Source organism: Polypterus senegalus, chromosome 1, assembly GCF_016835505.1.
Source record: "Polypterus senegalus isolate Bchr_013 chromosome 1, ASM1683550v1, whole genome shotgun sequence".
Lineage (NCBI taxonomy): Eukaryota > Metazoa > Chordata > Cladistia > Polypteriformes > Polypteridae > Polypterus > Polypterus senegalus.
Window position 1 is genome coordinate 145,008,457 of NC_053154.1, and position 21,208 is coordinate 145,029,664.

The 21,208-nt window shown below is 36.3% G+C and overlaps 1 protein-coding gene across 2 annotated transcripts in view; it reads right to left on the reverse strand.

Moving 5' to 3' along the window:
• Window positions 1–21,208, reverse strand: part of col4a4 (collagen, type IV, alpha 4) — a 165,641-nt gene that overhangs the window by 102,549 nt on the left and 41,884 nt on the right. For both annotated transcript variants that reach the window (XM_039759708.1, XM_039759717.1), the window contains 8 exons: window positions 18,745–18,879; window positions 15,035–15,079; window positions 14,492–14,608; window positions 11,427–11,495; window positions 10,359–10,394; window positions 6,607–6,669; window positions 5,424–5,459; window positions 3,502–3,543 (listed from right to left, as the gene is read on the reverse strand). In XM_039759708.1, the coding sequence (XP_039615642.1) occupies window positions 3,502–3,543; window positions 5,424–5,459; window positions 6,607–6,669; window positions 10,359–10,394; window positions 11,427–11,495; window positions 14,492–14,608; window positions 15,035–15,079; window positions 18,745–18,879 (543 nt within the window). The remainder of the gene's footprint in view (window positions 1–3,501; window positions 3,544–5,423; window positions 5,460–6,606; window positions 6,670–10,358; window positions 10,395–11,426; window positions 11,496–14,491; window positions 14,609–15,034; window positions 15,080–18,744; window positions 18,880–21,208) is intronic.

Consider the following 21,208-nt stretch of genomic DNA (forward strand, 5'->3'; position numbering starts at 1 on the left):
GCAAGCAACATGAAACAGTAGAAATGCAGCCGAAGAAAACAAATAGCTTATCTGCTAGATAGATAGATAGATAGATAGATAGATAGATAGATAGATAGATAGATAGGAAAGACACTATATAATAGACACAGCCTTAGCACTGTTTCCTGACACACTTCTGCTGAATAATTCAATAGCTGAAAGTACTCAGTGTTAGTGCAGGGGTTGGCAAATTGTGGCCCGAAAAAAACTTTTATTGGCCTGCTTTCTTGTGATTTCTTCCTCGCCCTTCCCCGAAGATATTATGTATTTCAGAGAGAGAATTGAAGATTTATCCTTGGTTTTGTTGGTGTTAAGAAGCAGAAAGTTCTCTTTGCCCCAAGAAACAAATTTCTCCACCTGACTCATGCAGAAACATTGTTACATTTTTAAAAAGCACACTTTATTTCTCTGGAGTGATGTAAAAGAGACCCATAAAATAAAATGGAATATGCTGGTGTGTGTAATAAATACAGTAAATCCTTTGATACACGTGTTTTTATGTATTTTGTGATTGTATTGCTAAGGTCCATTCCCCTCTTGATTCTCTTTATATACATTAAGCTATGAGGAATTCAGGACTGCTGCAGTGGTAAGGTCACAGAAGTGAAGCTATAATTATGTTGCTGGTCATACAATGTGTTATTCCTTGGTGAATACATATCTTTTCAAATTTTCTCTTGATGTATTTAGCTTCCTTTTCAAGTAGACCCTACCATTAGGCTTGTTCTTTTGGTTTTGATTTTGTTTTGCCTCCAAGTCTTGTTCCTTCAATTCTTTGTTGTCTGGTTATATTGATCTCATGGCTTTAAACCACCTACTTGGCCTGACCACGTCTTTGCCTATGTATATCATCTAAAAGTCTTCTCCTTGCACACAATAATCCTCAAACACTTTATGTGTTCTACAGATTACATGCATGCACAGATATGGACAAAAATTTGCAGGAAAACATAGCAACAGTGAAGATAGCTTTTAGAGGGCAATATTCCTTGTTTTCCATCTCCCCAAAAACTTTTTAAAATTCCAAAAATCTGTTTTTAGCAAGTTTAACATTATGTGATTGTGAACTGACATGTGAAAAGAAATCTAGTTTAAAATTTCAGTGAAACAAAAAGAAAGTCAGCAGTGTTGCTCATCACTAGTGCTAACTGTGGTTTTGTCACCTATATGCAGGTTTACCACATTTTTAACAAATCACATCCATTCAAAAATAAATACACCACAGGAGGGTTCCAAACATACTTTTATTTCACACTGTCTTTTTTACTTTTGTGCAGTAGATTTTTCTTCTTGTCATGGATATTTCATTTGATCTCCATATAAGAATAAAGAACTACTTAAGAACATGTTTGGTAGAATGATAAGTGGGTTGGGGTGATCATTTAGCCTGGAATCCCTATAGATTTAGTTTTTTTCTCCAGCTTAACTGGAGTTGTTTTCTGTCCACCCTGGCTACTTGACCTTATCAATAGACTCACATTTAGAAACTTAAAAATACAATTCAATGTTTAAGGGCTATACCTTTCTTAACTATATATCTGTTTTATTAAAATATGCATTATTTGTTTGTTGTATCATATTTATTCCTTATTATACTTAAATATTTTGAATGAGTTGTTTCCTATGCTTGTAATTATTTCTTTGACATCTTGTAAAGCACTTTGAGATAAAGAAATAAATGTTGTTGTGGTAGTGGGTGTGTATATGTGTGTTTGTGTCTTTTGTTGGTATTGTTTTAATGTCAAATGTTCTGAGGAGACACCCAAGTAAAAATTTCTTTGTACTCCGTGCACATAACAATAAATTTGACTTATGCCTCTTAAAAACTTTGTTGTGGGCTTAGCTACTGACGCAGCTGACATTCGTGTTCTGTTATTAATTCAGTGTTTCTCAACCACAGTGTCACGCGTTGCTATTGTTTATTGGGTCACATGTGATTTATCAAGGCGGATGGCTCTAACAATCTCACTGTATTCACCTAATGATTGAGTTTGATTGGTAAGTCACAAAGAAGACTCTTATATGGGAAAAAGTAATTAGGGATTCCAAAATGTTGTTTTGCAACTAGCCCTTTGTCTCCTCCATTTGGACCTTTTTTCTAACTCTCTTTCTTTGATATTCTAGTTTTTCATCTCTCCCCAAATATTTATTTTCTTAGAACGCTGTGCTCTCTCACTTTTTTCATCAAATAATCTTATTCTAAGTTCCCATTGTCTCAATTCTGTCACTGGCCTCTTATTTAAAGTTCCTAACTCTCTTTCTGATAAAATCTACAAGTCTTTCTCTTATAACTTGATACTTCTCCAGCCATTTGTGTGCTAGATCAAGGAGTTTTCTGCCTCTAATACAGTAGTACAAAATAAATGTGTTTCCCTTGGGTAGCAGGTCGCTGGGCAGTTAATAACTTGGGAGACTCATTTTCCTTGCTGGCCCTTCCTTTGAAACTTTACTTTTAGCCCAGATGTTCAAACTATAATTCCAAATTAGTCAATATCTCATAGGGTGGATGTTATGGAAAGTTTTTTTTAGTTAAATTCCTTTCAAAACTAGTATTGCATTTTATTTGTTTATCTCTGTTTTGAATGTTTTCAAATGAATACAAATGTACATCAATAAACATTTGATCCCAGAATTACTCCCATACTGTTTTGAAAAGAATGTAGCTACAATCTGTGTGATTATTTGCTGCTGAGATACAAAAACGGTAAATCTACAACACATAACTGCATATCAAGCAAAATAAGAATGCCACTTTGGATTGAACTGCAGGAACCTGCCATAATGTTAGCACTAGCAAGGAAAAAGCATTGACCTTTGGTTAGCGGTACCACATTCCTTCTAGAGGTACCATCACCAGCTATACTATACAAAAAAAACACTGAAAACTACACTCAAAAAGCCCTGACAATTGGATTTCACAAACAACTAAGAATTATGTAATAATAGAAAAGTGCTACAAAGATGAAGAATGACAAATAAAATTGGCAGTGCTACATACTCAAAATGTTCCAGGGTACATTGAGCTGAAGTCCTTGCAGAGAAACTGCTGTATAAACTTTAAGACATACAGGTAAAGTGGTTTTGTGTATTAATACAACTTTGTGACTATTCAACCTCCCTGTCAACCAGGCCTAATTGGCATGTTTCATTCATTCACTGAAACTTAGTCAATGTGGATTTAACAGATTTTTGAACCATCGCGAGAGATCACCTTTGGAAACATATTAACATCAGTGCCATTAGAGTGGGTTTTCAGGTTGAGAATTTAACTAACTCTTGAGCATATTAATATATTCCTGTGCCTATCCAAAATTCATTTCAGAAATGTAAAGAGAGAGTTAGCTAAATGTTTTCACTAAAATATTTCACGTTAAAACAAACTTATACATATCATGCGTAACTATCAATTCTAAAATATGTGATCAAAATTGTCATCACTATCCTCTAATTAGTCTGGATTTCATTAAGTAAAGTTCCTACCTGATTGCCTTTAGGTCCTGGTGATGGCCTTCCTGGTACACCCTAACAAAAACAAAAATAGATTTTTTTTTCAAGTGAGTACTACAACAGTAGTATTTTTAAACCTCCAAGAAGTAACATTTTTCTCAATGTACAATTGCTTTAAAGAGTGTTTTAAAGTATAAAGATTCTCAGATTGGTTTGGAAATGCAGCAGCAAACTAATTAAAGATAAAATTGTACAGTATGTCAGAAACACAACATGATTTAAGTACATGATGAAGGTAAAGGACATGTACATTTATCTGAAAATTAACTGCATGAACCACTCTCCACTTTTATAAAAACTAAGCACAGATGCACACAATGTCTTCTGTCTGTTCACCTACTTGTTGAAAGTGGAATTCTCAGTGGAGTGGTATCTGTATATGTAAAACTAGGAAAAGTATAATGCTCCGTATGACTAAACGCTTTGCCCAACTGTGGCTATGGTCTTATCCTATAACAAATACCACATTATTTGTAACTCTGGTTCTGTGTTGACACTAGGACTTAGCCTGGTGCACAAGCAACGAAAGCTGACTGATTCAGATTCAGATAAAGAAAGCAGAGTATTACAAAAATGCAATAACATTGTAAGAAACAGGCAGAAGCCTGTACTCAAGGAAGCACAAAATAATTTACTAAGGTCTCAATAAGCATCAACGTCATAAACATAGCAGAGTAGATGATAGACTGGGAATTTGAGACATGGAGCAGCACGTTCTAGCAAAAGTAATGTGACTAAATCTCATCGATTAGCAATGAAAAACATTGTTTAGTAAAAAACAACATGTCTTTGTTAAAACTAGTACTTGATATTACAAAGAGATATGGAAAAGGGCAATTGCCTCTAAATATCATGAAACCTTTTTGGAGAATTAAAAGATACATGCTCAATATTAGCATAGATGGGCTATATTTTTGGTGGTAAATATTAAAATTAATAACTTCTTGTAGCTTTGTGCTATATTGAGACTGAAACTAGCCCCAGAGGGTAAGCAAATTTACTGAAATGTTTGACTTTTTCACAAAGATGTAAAGATATACTGGTAAATATATATCAAAGTGTATTTGAAAACTAAGTTTTGTGTTTTTGAAAGAAATGCATCTATCTGCCACACCACTACTATTATAACCATACTATGAACAATAGCCAATGGTATAGAAAATTGGATGAACACCAAGCACTTTCATTTTTCCTTTTTAGTATCACATGTAAATTTTCACATGTATTAGATACTGTGACAACCAATAAAATGTATCAAGAATTTACCAAAAAATGTGTGAAAATGCATGAATTCAAAAGTAACTGAAATGAACAAAAACACAACCTACATTAGGCAGAAGCTACTGCATGACTGAAACTAAAGAAGTCGTCCCAAATTAATAATTATTCAGTTTTAGAATACGTTTGGTCTTTTTTAATTATGTAAAATTGTTGTGTACTCTGTAGTTGATGAATACAATCACTCATGAATACAATCATGTCATTTCAAAGCTTTAAAGTTTTGGTAGAAAATATATATTAAACAAGAAAACTTTACTTATTAATATTATGAGCAAAGTGCAACTAATTCAGTTCAATGAAAAATTTTCATCACAGATAAGGTAGAAAGTGTTCATGCATTGATATTCAACTCCCAGTGAAAAATGTACTTAGAAACACAAGGTATAAGATTCAAATATGGTTTAAGGCATAAAGATGTAGGTTGAAGTATACATCTTGAAATAATGTTTTACTATCTGTCAGGTTTAGCTAGGGATAGAGTTCTTCATTTAATACTGTGTGCATAAATGGTCACTTTCCAAATTAGTAGTGTATACTGGAAGTGTATTCAACTATTACAGCATGTGATCCATTTGATTAGTTTACAACACATTTAAAAAAATACAGTTTCTTACCCTTTCACCTTGCAGACCAACCACGCCGTGGGTTCCCTAAGATTGCACATAATAATACAAAAACAAAGTATAATTAAAGGTTCCTATGCTTCCTGATCATTTATAGTAATCCCCTTTAGTTACATTTACACAGAAATAACATACTATCTCATCTACTTCCGATAATAATCTCAATGAATCATGTTATTGTTTTTGTAACTTTTTTAAAACTCTGTAATATATATTAATATTTTATATAGTGATAAAGAAGTTATGGGATGTTTATTTATGGGATGTAATTAATAATTAGATTAAAATGATCAAAAGACAAGTGTTAATTTTTTGTCATATTCAAAGTACTTCATCAATATCTTATAACGTGACCTAGGCTGTTAGGCACAACAATTCTATAACATATTTTACTGTGTTAAATAACACACCAAATATGTTTTAACGCTCACAATTACAAACTGCCCGAAGAAGGGGCATGAGCTGCCTCACAAGTGTGCATATTATAATCTGTTCATTTAGCCAATACAAGGTGTCATTTTGCTTGACTTCTCGTTGCATCCATAATGGCTAACACGGTACATCATCCTACCACCACAATTCTCCCAAAATACAATTTAAACTATACAAATGCTGAGGGGACACCGGAAGGTGGTGTAGCTTATACTAGAACAAGGACATATACTATATGACTGTTTGATTCACCATCTGAATGTTGCTGATTCAGATGACACAAACCTGGCTGAAATACTCAATCATTACTCTGTCTACTGGTCCACATCTACAAGGATTCATCAGTTTAATTCTTGTCAGGTCTTTCAACTTGCAAGTTCTTTTCAACCACTTGAAAACAAAACAGTCACTTCAAGTTGTATGTTTGCCCCCCTATTCAATTTAACCTCTGCAATAAAAAAGGATTATCCATCCTGGGACCTGAACCACTTAGAGTCAACTTATGTTATCTTTTACATCTGATACGTCAAGTCGATAGGCATGAAATGGTAATTCACTGTTGTACTAATTTCAGAGATGTAGCTAGACTCTATTGGAAACAAATGTCATGGCTCATTTCAAAGCTTTAACAATTTTAATGTACTAAGTCATGTTTTGTTTATTTAACTGGTAAAAATCTCAGAATTAGTGAAAACTACAATGAATACGTATATATAATGCAACAAACAAGCCCTGTACTTACCTTTGGACCAGGCACGCCTGCAGGACCCCTAGCTCCTTTAAGGCCATGTGGACCCTCTGCTCCCTATAAAACCATACAAGTTGTAATAACACAAATGTTATAAAATTCTTTTCGCGTTTGAAACGGAAATTACGTATGACCACGCGAAACAGAAATTACGAGTACGTACGACCACAGAACATATTATAATACAGGATCTAATCACTTCGTTTGTGGACGCCATTGTTATGTCATCTTTACGAATTGTTATTATTTGTGTGAGAGTTATTTTACTGATATTGAAAAGAAGTTAACACAAACATGCCGATCTATCCCATAGAAGTGCGCCTCGCATTACCCTCTCCCAGCCCTCCTCTCTGGACTCCAGCGCTCAGCCGTCCACCACCAGGCATGTTCTGACAGAGTGGTTTTACTTATTCGTCCGCATGACTGTCGTGGAAAATGCCCCATTAGAATTTTTTTTAATTGGCAGTACTTAATAGTAGAAGAAATGAGGAAAACAGCTTTTGAGTCTTTCTACTTTTTAACTGTGCCGAGCTGTAAACAACGTGAAGACTACCTCGCCTTCAGCGGCGAGCAGTTGTGAAAACAAAGTGGATGCTCGGAGGAGTGGAATGTTGGGCTGCTCCGTCGGGTCAAGAGCTTCGCAGTTTCGGGCGGCGTCCTCTCTTCTCGCACTGTTTGTGACACTTCGAGTGCCCCATCGGCTCCTGGAAAAGTGAAAATCTTTACGAATGAGTGTGATCAGCGCCATCGAAGCAAAGGTCTCTTTGTAAATTGCGCTGCATGACTACTTACTGTCCTTTAAGGTGAGTTCAGGTCACTAAAACCCTGCAACATTCAAAGTTGCTTTTGTGATGAATTCTTTCAAGAAGATGGAGGGTTTACATCTAAGAAGATGTACTGACCTCTTCATGTTAAGTTTTGGACTTGTTTGGACCTTCTGCCCGTTAAGCACGGAAGGGCAGTGTCCACATTTCTCAGAATAATTTTTCTCTTAAATCACAGGCACGTAGTGCAAGGTTGTCAGGCAGAAATTTGCAGGGTCGCATAGAAAATGTAATTTCTATACCACAGTGGTCGTGTAGCACCTTTCACAAGGGATCTGCTACCGAGAGATGATCCAAATACATTTAAGCTGCTGTTAGTGCTACTTACCTGATGTGTTATAGCACCTTCAAAATGTACTTTACCCGAAAGCACTCCAGTACTGCTCAATGTATCTTTACTTCTTACATGTTAATGTTTTAATAATTTATATACTACATTTTATTTTTTTTTCCTTGCACTAAGTGAGCAAAGCCACTGGGTAATCAGCTAATATACAATAAATTTGTGTAGTGTGAAGAGCTGTATTTATGTGGACATGTTAATGTTGCAGTTCCCCAAACTGCTACAGGGTGGCCTGATGTAACCTTTCTAGTTTACTGGGTAAATGAGTCACCTCAGCACATCCCTATGGTTGTGAAGTGTACAGTACTGTGGTGTGGTTGTAGGGTGGTTTAAATGTATTCCCCATGGGTCACTCAGAAGTGACACTGGGAGAAGGTTTAAAGGTGCTCCTCACTACTAGCTCTGAGGCTAGGGATCTGCGCCGGCAATTGGAAGGTTGCCAGTTCAAACCCCGTAAATGCCAGATGTGATTCCACTCTGTTGGTCCCCTGAGCAAGGCCCTTAACCTGCATCCAGCCCTGCAAGCAGATCCTCCAACTTGCAAGGGAAAATTCAGGGGTTAGTGGCAGGATTGGCACTCAAGCCACTGTAAAAACCTCACACTGTTCCATTCTAATCAAACTATTGTGGTGCTGAGGTATCACCTGTTGCACACCTGTGCCCTGGTCCTAATTTGGGATCCTGAGGTGGTTTGTCATGTAACGGGTGTGGCAGTGATCTATATCAGTGCATGCTCCCAACCGGACTACATGACCAGGGAGCTCAGATTTAGGTGGGCAGAGGTAGACAAGGGCTCACCTAATGAGAAGTAAAGTACAGGTGGTAAGCAAATAGGTAGGCAGGGGCTGTCACCAGGGAAGACCTGTGACAAACATTTTCTGGTTTTACTATTGTATTTATGTTCACTTCTTCCATGTTGTAGGCTATATTTTTTTATGTTAAACTTTTTTTGGTTTACATTAGTTTTGTTAGATTTAGAGATTTTGTGGATTGCCCCAAAAGTCAACAACAGCTAATATAAAACATTAGGAACCCTTTTGGATTTTGCTGTAAATCATTTTCTCTTTGGTATAGAATATTGAGTTTACAAGGTTACCAAATTAATTTTTTTTAAAAATAAAGTCCTAACAAGTACAGCAGAATTTCTTAGTTGTAGTAAAACTAATTTTGCAATATTGCATGACAAAATTAGACACATTTCATGTTTTAGACTCTCCTAACTAATTCTGAATATAAATTTGATTTTATAGCAGAGTCCCTTCAGATCTGTTGGGCTCCTGAGCAAGGCCCTTAACCTGCAATTGCTCCGTCCTGGGTATGATGTTAACCTGCATCCAGCCCTGCAAGTAGGCCCTCCAATCTGCAGGGAAAAACCTGGGGATTGGTGGCAGAATTGGCACTCCAGCCACCATAAAAAAAACACACATTGGTTCCATTCCATCTGAACTAGTATGGTGCTGAGGTGTCACCTGTTGCATGGATTGCAATCGGGTCCTATTCTGGGATCCTGACTTGATTTGTCATGTGGTGGGTGCAGCAATGCATTGTATTGTATTGTATTGTGCCTGCTCTTTTTCAAACTCTTTTTTCAAACTGGAAAAACTGATAATTTGCAAATAAAGTCTTCAAAAAGTTGCCAGCTCATGCACACAACTAAGCAGTGTGGGTTTCACAACCAGATTTAAAAGCACACACCTATTATATATTCTTAGATACATGTTCACAAAAATGTAACAATGGTACACATTTATGACATTAGCCATTCTATAATCTGAGCCATCTTCATTGTTGTGAAAAAGCCAGACCCCTTCAGTGCTGGCAGTATGAGCAAAGACGATGCTGGCCTGTTATTCTTTTGATGCAAAAACACATGCGCCTAACAATAACTTTTTTCCCCCAAACTCAATAAACCAGTGTTTTAAGACAGTATAGTCCAGTGTGTCTATAGAGATCCAAAGCAAACAGATGGAGACCATTATTCCTCCCACTCGATTGCAGAACTAGTCAGGATTGTGATGTTTGCCTTGTTTAGAATACTGTATTAAACAAAATAATTATTTTGAGAGAAAATGAAAGAGCTCAAGGAATACATTATACTTTTTCTATTGAAACCTCTAAGAATTCACAGCACTACATTTTGAAACAGATACAATACAATGAAAGCAGTTTGCAGAATGATTTGTGTACAATATTTTGCGTGGAAGTGTGGCCAAATATTTTACTGTAAACCACAAAGTTACTAGGTTGCTCCTTACCAACTACTATGCCACCTTCAGCAGGTCACTTCTGTATACTTTATTGAGTTATACTGAAACAGTTCTACTATAGCCCTGCATCTGTAAAATATCTTACTCACTACAGAAATGCACTAGTACTAGTATTTGATATATTTTACACATGTTTTATTCCAATAACAGAGATATTTGGTTCAAATTTAAAAAAGAATATTTTGATGGTTCCATTTAAAAAAAAAAAGTGCTTATTGAAAATCATCATCATATTCTTGATTGCAAGACCCATTATTGGAAGCGGCTACAGATAGGAATTAATTTTTATACTGTATAATGTCAATATCTTACATCTCCTCCAGGTAGTCCAGGAAGGCCTCCGTCACCCTAGAAGATATTAATAAGTGACATAAAATTTATAATTTTTATAGTTATATATATTTATAATATATATGACAAATAGTGAATTAAAATAGACCACAGTGCAGAACACCAAATTCCAAATTAGCTCACAGTTCGATTAAAAACACAATTTTATAATTTTAATTTTTCAGTGAACTTAAGCTTAGTATGCATATCTTTGGATAGTGTGGGAAAACTGAGCATTCTATGAAAGCTCACATGGATACTTCGACAGCACAACCATCAGAGTGAGTCAATCAGACATTCTGTTACACTGTCTTAATAAATATGTACTTTATACTCCTGGAACTAATAAAGTCTGGAACACTACAAACATATTCGGTACTCTGCTTTTTCTGAAAGATGTTGAAAGTTTTTTTAATTATTCTGCAATATTCTTACTCAAAAAGACATTTGTGACTTTAAATTATATATATGAGATACTGGGTTCAAAAATAATATTATCAATAGGCTGAAATTAAAACAAAAATATCTTTAAATTACACCCAATATAACTTCCCATTTTATAATATTCCAGAGAATAGGGAACAATGACAAACATTTACTTCAACTGTTGCAAATTTGTCATGATTACAGAAGCAATGAAAAATGATAATTTTGTAGTTGGTGTGTCATGTAACTTATACAAACTCAAGGACAATATAGTTGTTGAAAACATTGGGATTTGTTTAGTTCAGCAAAGAATTTGAAATAGCATCTCAAAGGCTTTAACAGAGATCGGAAGCACTGTTAAAATATGTAGATAAGACAGGCAAGAACTTGCATGTCCTTAGCAATGCAATGGTACTTTTATTGATTAGTTTAGTAAAATACTCCTTAAAACTATTGTGAGGACTGTTGTAGAAAAAAAACCTAACAAAAATTTAGAAGGTGTTCCTTATGAAGAAAGTGTTATTGTCATTATATATCACTTTAAAAGTTTAGCCTCATGACTAATTGCACCATAGACTAAGTTTTGCATTCACACATTCTTGTTAGAGTCTTACCACTACTTACAGGTAGACCTTTTATGCAAACGTAGACTGTGATGGGCTCTCCTTTCTGTCCCTTTTGCCCAGGAATACCCTTTAAAGACAAAAATACAAAAATCACTCCTTCAGTGTATGGCCAGTTATGGAACTAACAGTGTCACCTGTTAGCATTCTCTACAGAAATACACATACACAGTTTAAGCATTTAATTTGCATTTACTGTGAAAGATATTTTAAACTATTTTTCTCCCAAAAACCTAAAATAATAGTTTTAAGTAAGTCAAATGAACACACAGAGCAGGCTTTAAGTTCTATAGTTATTCTACTGTCAATATTTCAATTGACTGTTCTTTTTGGATATGGAAATGTTTTCTACTTTTTATCTATAATATTATTCTTATAAAAGGGCTATGGTGATGTGGTGTGAAAAGGAAAATTATCTAAATGATACACAAAAATACCAAACAATTTTTAAAGGCGTGGTTGCATTTAATTTAATAAACTACAGTATATGCAGTACTAGCCGTCCCCTGTGGCTCTGCCTGCGTAGGGGAACAGGGCAGCGAGCAGGGCCCTGCCTGGCTCCCCATTCTTGATGTCACGCTTCCCCCTCCCTCTGCTCGCAAGCCTCTATGTCAGATTAGAGCGAATATTTCGCTCCTGCAAGTGAACTATAATTCTTAGCGCGATGAGAGAAGATGCAAAATCAACTGGAATGTTCAAGCAAATTATAGAAAAAACCCAATCTAAATCCATTAAGTAGTGTTCTCGTGAAAAGCGGACAGATATACAGACAGATATTGGATTTAATAGATAGATAGATAGATAGATAGATAGATAGATAGATAGATAGATAGATAGATACTTTATTAATCCCCAAGGGGAAATTCACATACTCTAGCAGCAGCATACTTATAAAATCTATATTTGTCCAGGCATGAGGTGTCCCTCTTCTTTATGCTGCCTCCCCAGCACACCACCCCGTAGAAGGGAGCGCTCGCCACAACCATCTGATAAAACATCTGCAGCATCTTATTGCAGATGTTGAAGGACGCCAGCCTTATAAGGAAGTATAGTCGGCTCTGTCCTCTCTTGCACAGAGCATCAGTATTGGCAGTCCAGTCCAATTTATCATCCAGCTGTACTCCCAGGTATTTATAGGTCTGTACCCTCTGTACACAGTCTCCTCTGATAATCACAGGGTCCGGGAGGTGCCTGGGCCTCCTAAAATCCACCACCAGCTCCTTGGTTTTGCTGGTGTTTAGGTGTGGGTAGTTTGAGTCGCACCATTTAACAATGTCCTTGATATATATATATATATATATATATATATATATATATATATATATATATATATATATATATATAGTATATAGAGATGTGCTAGATCTAGACTGTTTAGTGCTCTGCAGGAAGAATACACTAGTGCACACAGCTAAAGTGTCATGTATTTCTTACATATAAGTATTCATCAGAGGAACATAAAATGGCTTTGGAAATAATCAATGATGTGAAAGTCACCATTGGCAGAGACGTTCCATGACAGTAAAGGTAGAGGCAATGCATGCTGGATGCTAAATATGTACTTTTGATAAGACCTTAAAAGATAATTTTTGTATTTTTCAAGTCAAAGTTATTTAATCATAATCATAGTATTTATTAATTTGCCCATTGAATTTGCATTTCAAACTGAAACATATTTTATAAATTAAAAATATATACTGTATATATGTGTAACTAGCCTGCTAATGCATTTTATAATAGAGTTAATGGGTACCAGGATTACAATGTGAAAACTTAACAAATTCATCCACTTTGAAGTAGCAAAGGGTTTGATTTAGGAAATTTGAGAAATTTATGTTTCTCAGGCATGTTTGTGAAAACAAAAGTAAATGGGAAATAATACATTTTATCACAGTGTCTTGGTACTGTTTTCTTGAGGTAAGGATAGACTTCTTTCTTGCTTGTCTGCTTGTAGTAGGTGTCATGAGTTATGACAACCCCAATGGCCCCTACCCCAAATTTGCCAAGCTATTTCCTGATAATTATCCTACTTTTCTTTCTGCTCTTCTGTTTCTTAACCGGTTAAGTTCTGCAAGTGCTTGTAACAACAGGCAGGTGTGCGCCCAAATCATATGATTATTTTTTCCCTAAATGGTGGCTACTTTTTAGTCTTTACATTCTTTGTTGTTATATTACATAGCCTAAGGAGTGAGTATCATGCCGAGTGTTAAGGGTGTGATGAGGAGCACAAAAAAGAGTTTCACTGTACATTGTAATTTAAATAAATCTGAACTGAACTGATTAAACTGCATGGTATTAAAAAAATGCCCTACATTTTTGAAGAGCCACACTACCAATCAATGTGTAAATACACAAATGCCTTTAATGTCAGTTCAGTTCATGTCACTTGATTGCATGCTATTGATTGCGTGGTCTATACATACTCAGTCTTTCTCTTGCTATGCCACTGAAGCGTATGTGTTCATGTTGATACTGGTGATAGCAGGCAATATCTTTGCGAAATAACGAAACAAGTTTCCATAAAGTGAAAGACTGTGAGTGAATGTAAGTGCAACTTTTTCAGTTATTATCTAGTTGTCTGCAAAACAGAGACAGAAATACACATTTAGGTATCAACAGTTAAAGTCAATAACAGTGCTTGGTGCTGACACTCCAAGGTGAATTTATACCCCTGGCCCTGAAAGGATGCCGTGGTTGAAGGTAAGTACAGCCAGTCTTCTTTTAAAATTTCTGAATCTCATATAAATTGCAATTTTCCTTCTTAAAATGATATGGAAACACTGTTTTGCAATATTTGTGCAATCTCAAAATGCAAATCAGTACTCGACAACATTTTAGGCTTGAAAAAAAAAGTTTTAATTTGACTTCAGTTAACTAAAAGAATCCTACAGTATGTATTGATGTGGACATATGCTCCAAGGAATAAATGTCCAGAATTCTCAATTATATAAGAAAATTTCAGTCTGCCCATAATTGTACATTTACTTTCAATTTCAGGTTACATAAAATAGATCACACTGAATAAAGTGCCTATTATATTCGTAAACAAGATCAAAGTTATCTTACTTGTATTCCTGTTGTTCCATGAATTCCTGGATATCCAGGGGCTCCATCAACACCTTGCATTCCTTTGCAGCCATCAGCACCTGGAGGACCCATTGGACCAGCAAAACCTGGTAAACCCTATGATTACAAAATCACCAGATGACAATGGGAAAACATTCAAATTATATACTAGTTTGATTTAATTTGAGGTCTACTGGACCATATGCAATCGAAATGCACAAAACGTACTCCATCACATATTAAGTTACCAGACAAGGAGAAAATTATTTTGCCCCCTGTACTACCTCCTCAATATATTGATTGTACCTGCTGCAGTTTTGTTCTGTAATTTACAATACAAACAGAACTCTCAATACCTACAACTCTCAGTGTAACAGGGAAAATATTTTTTATTGAACAAATTCATTTGTAAAGTACATGACACCTTCATAAAAGAATAAACAAGATTCCACTTTTGAAAAAATTTTACTTTCAGTGAAAGCTCTGGTAACAATAAATGAAGCTGTATATTCCTTTAATTAAATTTTAATGTGCAACACTTACATCTATACCTCTGATGCCATGAAATCCTGGAACACCCATAGGGCCCTTTACAAGACAGAAAATTAAAATAATTAAACATTTTCAAAAATCTAAATGGAATTCCTGTGATTGTAAAAGCACAGTTATTTCATAGATCTGCCTCTCACACAAGGACATATACATTTCTTCCACAGAATATAGTTTAGCTTTCATAAAGCCTATTTTTTAACTTTTTAAGCACATATGATTCCACAACAAAACTGAATTTCTATATCTGTGTCTCCACCAAAGTTAAAATCTAGACATGACACAAGGAAGCACAAGGATATGGTCTGGAATCTTTTGATGGTAAACCTTCCTTTCCCAACATTAAATGGGCACCCCTACTTTTCAGAATACACAACCCTTTAGGTAAGTCTGTCCCTGTGTACATTTTGGAATTGATGTGTATATTAAAACTGCTGAAAAAAAACTACATTTTTGATTGCAAGAGAAACCCAGAGAACATGGCCATACCAGAAGAAGATACATGTATGTTAATCCAGTAGGTGGCCTGGAAAAAAGATTGCCACCACAGGGCCTACAGAATTTTTTTATGCATTACAAAAGAAAAAATGTGTTTGCCTTCTGAATCCATATGAGCAGTAGACTGGCCCTAGATTATGAGTACAAAAGAACACTGTCTTCCAGATCTGCCGGAAGTCAGTGCTAGCCTGCTAGGAACTTTGGGGAATGGCTCCTTAAACACAAAGCTAAATCCGAATTTGACCATTAACATAATCCAAAAATTAGAAAATGCACTAATTAAAACAATACTATAACCTTGTTTAGTTGGGCCAAAGCAAAGAAAATGGGAATTTATTCAAATTAAATTCTTTAATTAAACTTTTTCTTGCTCATGTCCTCTGTGGCAGTAGGGGGCGCTAGTGCTCTCTTGAACCCTCAGGTACCACGCTGGACACTGGATAAAAGTCCAATACTCTTTATTAATTATCACTAACGTGCACAAAGCACCCTCCACACTACTCATATATTCAATTAACAACAACACTATTTTCTCTCCTCCTCGCCCAGACACTTCGCCCCTCTACCTCCCAGCTCAGCTCAGTGTCTGGACTGGCCCGTAGTCCTTTTATAGCCCCTGACCCGGAGGTGTTCCTGCCCAATTAGTCCACAGTTCCTTATTACTTCCGGGTCAGGGTAAACAGTCCTTTTCTTCAACCCGGGAGCACGTCGTTCCTTCCTGTCACGTGACCGTGACGTACTCCTGGGTTATAGGGCACACAAGAGCCCACGAGCCCCCCTACAGCGACTCCCGGTGGCCCCCAAGGTATCCAGCAGGGCTGTGTAAAAACACTACATAGTCCATGAGGCCCTGCTGGAACTCGGGGCACGATCCTGCTGTCGGCAGAGCTCCTCCTGGCGGCCTGGGGGTGAGGGCCGGAACACAAAGCCGGCAGTCCTCCACACCTGTTTCTGATAATAAAAATATATGTCTTTAGAATTCTGTCAGACATATTTGTCTTTAGAATTCTGAATATTGTCTTTAAAAACTGAAATAAAGCATGAACAGTGTTTTTTTTTCTCACTTGCTACAAATTAGGTAGCAGAATGAGAACTCTGATATTATTGAGGATAACAGTTGCCTTAATCTTGCCTACTGCTGGTCCTGAAATATACTCAGTTATCATGAGAATGAAAACACAAGTCTGTGCCAGTCCACTGAACAAGTAGGGGAGTTACTTGAGTATTAAGGATGTATCATTGAGAATATAGCAAATTAAAGGTGAAAACAGTAATAATGCATGACAAGTGTAAAGGTCTATATCAGGGGTGTCCAACTGCGTTCCTGGTGGGCCGCAGTGGCTGCAGGTTTTCATTCTAACCATATTCTTAATTAGGAAGCCGTTTGTGCTGCTGATTAACTTGTTTTGCCTTAGTTTTATTTGACAAGACTCAGACTCCAAATAGTTTGTTTTTCCTTAATGCGCAGCGAAACAATAGTAAGACACAAAACAAGCCGCCACATGACCAGCTAACCTGAAAATAAAGAAAGGTGAAGGTCTCAATCATGTTGGTCTGCTCAGGTCACCATAACATCTTGACGGTGGTCTTAGAAAAAACAAAAAATCAACAGTCTGCTGTGAAAGAATGAGAGCGGCAACAAGTAATTATATTCAATAACAGCTTTAATTAACAACAAGTGGTGGTTTCTCATTATGAAACTGGTTGGAGTGAAATTAGCTGGAGTTTGACATTCCAATTTAGCTGGTCATCTGTTGGCTCATTTCACATCTCATTTCTGTTAGGCTGCCATTTAATGAAGAAATTAATTAATTCTGAGGACTGAATCCTTAAAAATAGGGCTATTAAAATGAAGGGAAAAGAAGTTAATTAGCAGTGAAAACTTCTCACTGATTAGGAAAAGGGTTAGAATGAAAACCTGCAGCCACTGCGGCCCACCAGGAATGGAGTTGGACACCCCAGTCTAGATAATAAGTTTTCAATATGGATCTGATGTGGTGTTACACAGTATCTATGCTATACACTAATCCAAGTAAGACTAAGAACAACAGGTTGAACTCTTAGTATTTAGAAAAAGGTATAGGCTTATTGGCATTTAATTACTTTTAAGATAAATGGGACTTGAACTTGCCAATTACTTTAAACTTTAAAAAATGAACACAATGCATTTGTGAACCTTTTGTTTTTGCTGGTTGAAGTGTTTTAAACAAAGGATAAGAGGTGCAGAAGCTGAAAAAGTCCAGGTTAAATAGATAATTTAATGGACACAGATATTAAAGATTCTTGAACTACTTGCTGCATGATGCATGTGTTTGTCATAATGCTTTATTTGCTCTATATTTTATAAAACGCAGATAGAGATACATGGTTATTATTATTATTTCCACTTAAAAGTTTTCTTTTTTCTTTTTCTTTGTTTAAATTGAACATTTTTATAGTTTTCTTCTTTTTTTAAGATTTTTTAAAGACAAATTTTAAATGATTTTAACTAGACTAACTAGACAATGAAACATAAATGTGAAAGAAGAAAGAGTTAAGCCCAACATGCACAATGTGCCGATAACTGACCTAAAAGCTAACAATACTTAATAACATATTAGTGATGTAAAGTTTATATCTGTAACATGCATTTTTTTTTTTTATAATCAGAGCCATCTGATGATGTAACGGAAGATTGAGTGTGAGTGTGAGATGCATGAGGAGTAAAGGTGCACACTGAAAGAGTTCCCCTTAAAGACGTTTACTTTAAAGACTTAAAGTATGAGACCGAACAGGAAGAAAGAAAGTCTGAGAAGCTGGTATTATAAGAACATGCTTGAGAGAGGGAGTACTGGTAAAGAGAGGTTCAAACACACCCGAATACAGAGGAAAGACACTAAAAGTACATATACGGAAAGAGATAGCAAATATTTTTAAATTGTTCTACCACCTGTCTTTGACAGGTAACATGGATAGTATTTTAATAAAAAGTCTTGTGCAGCGTTTCACATATGTACAAAAATATGTACTTGCTAATCACCATCCATGGCTAATCCACTTTTCAATGGGATGCACAGTAAAAGAACTACTGTAACAGAACAGAAGTGTAAAAATTTAAGGTAAAACTAGCAAAACTGTAAGATCAAAACATTATGCAATGACATTTTCTTTAAAGTAACAGCAAGATACTGAAATCTATTGCAAAGTTGTTCAAACTGTATTCTTACCATATCTCCCCGATCCCCTGTATGACCAGGATAGCCAGGTTCTCCACTGCTTCCTTTTGCTCCTTGTAATCCAGGAGGTCCTGGTGGCCCCTGTGGGCCAGATGGGCCCTGGGAACCTAGATCACCTTGTCGACCCTTAAATAAATATACCAAAATAAAAACTGAAGCAAGAATAAACAATATAATGTTATCATACACTGAATGTCAAGTTCACTTCCCACCAACTGTTTGCCTCCCTGCATTTACCCACCATCCCCATGTTGTTAGTGCTGTTTAAAAGCAGATACGGTATGATAGTATGAGATGGACAGAGAATAAAAAGACACAGTCATATGAGGAAAAGTAAACAATATTCTTTTTGACAAATTATATTACTACAAGCAGATGAGGACCATAGTGTAACTTGGGGCTAAAGGTGAGTGAATGAAGTAATGCAAAAACATTTACAAGATCCATCCATCCATTATCCAACCTGCTATATCCTAACTACAGGGTCAAGGGGGTCTGCTGGAGCCAATCGCAGCCAACACAGGGCACAAGGCAAGAAACAAATCCCCAGGGAGGGTGTCAGACCACCACAGCATTTACAAGATATCAAAGAAAATCATAGTTGGGGAAAAAAAAAGATTCACAATTTAAGACACAAATGAAATCACAAATTTATGAACTACAGAACTGACTCAATGCATAAGCCCCAGCCATATTCCTGATTAAAGTTGCTAAAACTATGCTTCAAGTGGTTGGTGAATGTTTGCTACATTTCATGCATAGTAAATGGGAGGCAAAAACATGGATGGACACAAGTGTCAGCAGAGAAGGTAAATTGAAAAGTAAAAACAATTTCCTGTAAAGTAACATCCCATGTACAGTCAAGGAAGTTACACTGGCTCTTCTTTTTAGTGTCTAACATTACAAATGACATAAAATGAGAATAACATTTCAGATTTAAAAAAATGTTAGCACAAAATGTCTAAAACTGTTTTAATTAAAGAAAGAAATTAAAGGGGGATGGCATTTTGAACTAAAACTAGTAGGTTTCCATTTTTTATTAAAGTTAATTTATTATTCTACTTTGGAAAATGCACAAGTTTATTAAGCATTTTACAGAAAGGCTACATCATGGTCTCATTGGTTGCGCAAAGTTGTTTACTTGTAGTACTGGTGGAGGAATGATTAATTACAATACTTGGAAAAGATCATTCTGGGAAATTAAAAGATATTTACATGTAACGCAGGATACACACTAATTAATAGTACTACAGTGGAACCTCGGTTCAGGAACGTCTCGGTACACGTACAACTCGGTTTACGACCAAAAGTTCGCCAAACTTTTGCCTCGGTTCACGACCACACACTCGGTATACAAACAAGCCAGTTTCCCTTTCGGTTTGTGCGCGCTGATGATTTCCCACGTGTTGCATTGTTCTTGGTCAGGCGTGTGTGCTTGCACATGCATGCATGCTTTCGCTGTGAACTCTTTGTGCTCTATTTCATTTCCATTCCGGTTCGTACACGCCGATTACTGTATTTAAGCACGTGTTGAGCCGCTCCCTATTCATTGTTCTCAGTCAGACGTGCGTGCTTTATCTGTGATCTCTTTGTGCTCTACAGTATTTCGTGTGCTTTTGCAGTTAGCCATGGCTTCTAAGCAAGTGAAGAGTGGTGAGAAGAAAGTTTTGCAGAAAATATAAATCGAAGTAAAGAAAGAAATTATTGAAAAGTATTGAACGTGGCAGTCGTGTTACTGATCTTACCGCCAAGTACAAGAAGTCAAAACCTACAATTTCGACTATTCTAAAGCAGAAAGAATCTATCAGCTGATGTTGCAAATGGAGCAGCGTTAACCAGGCAGTTTACTCATTTACCAATTTGAGAACCCTCGTGCTTTCAAGCAGCACAATGTAAACAAAGCCAGACTGCCAGTAATGTGGAGGTCAAACATGAAGGGTTGGGTCACAAGGACTTTGTTTTTGGAATGGCTGCATAAGGCTTTCGCTCCCACCAACTAAACAGTTAAAAACACCAGAAACCCAAGAAATCACACGAGAGAAAACACCTGAAGGAAAACATCCCTCAATCGCGGAGCCAGACTCTCCCTCAAAACTGTAACGTCATCTCCACCCAGTTCATCCTTACTTCATGCCAGAACTCGACTCATGCAAGTTTAGTTTTCTTGGAGGTTTGTTAGTTTTGTATTATGGATTTTTCAAATGTTCATTTTTCGGTTCGGACTGTGAATTGTTGTGGTGTTACTTTTCACTTTTTTCAAATGTTCATTTTTTTCCCCTGTGCTTAAAACTCATTTAAAAAAGTGTTTATACAGCGATCGGTTGCAAGGATATAGCGCAAACTCCTGTAATGTTATTTTCTTGGTTGCTTGTGGTTCGGATTTATTTAAATGTTCCTTCTCACCCCCCCCACGCGTGCTTAAAACTCATTAAAATAAGGTGTTTATACAGCGATC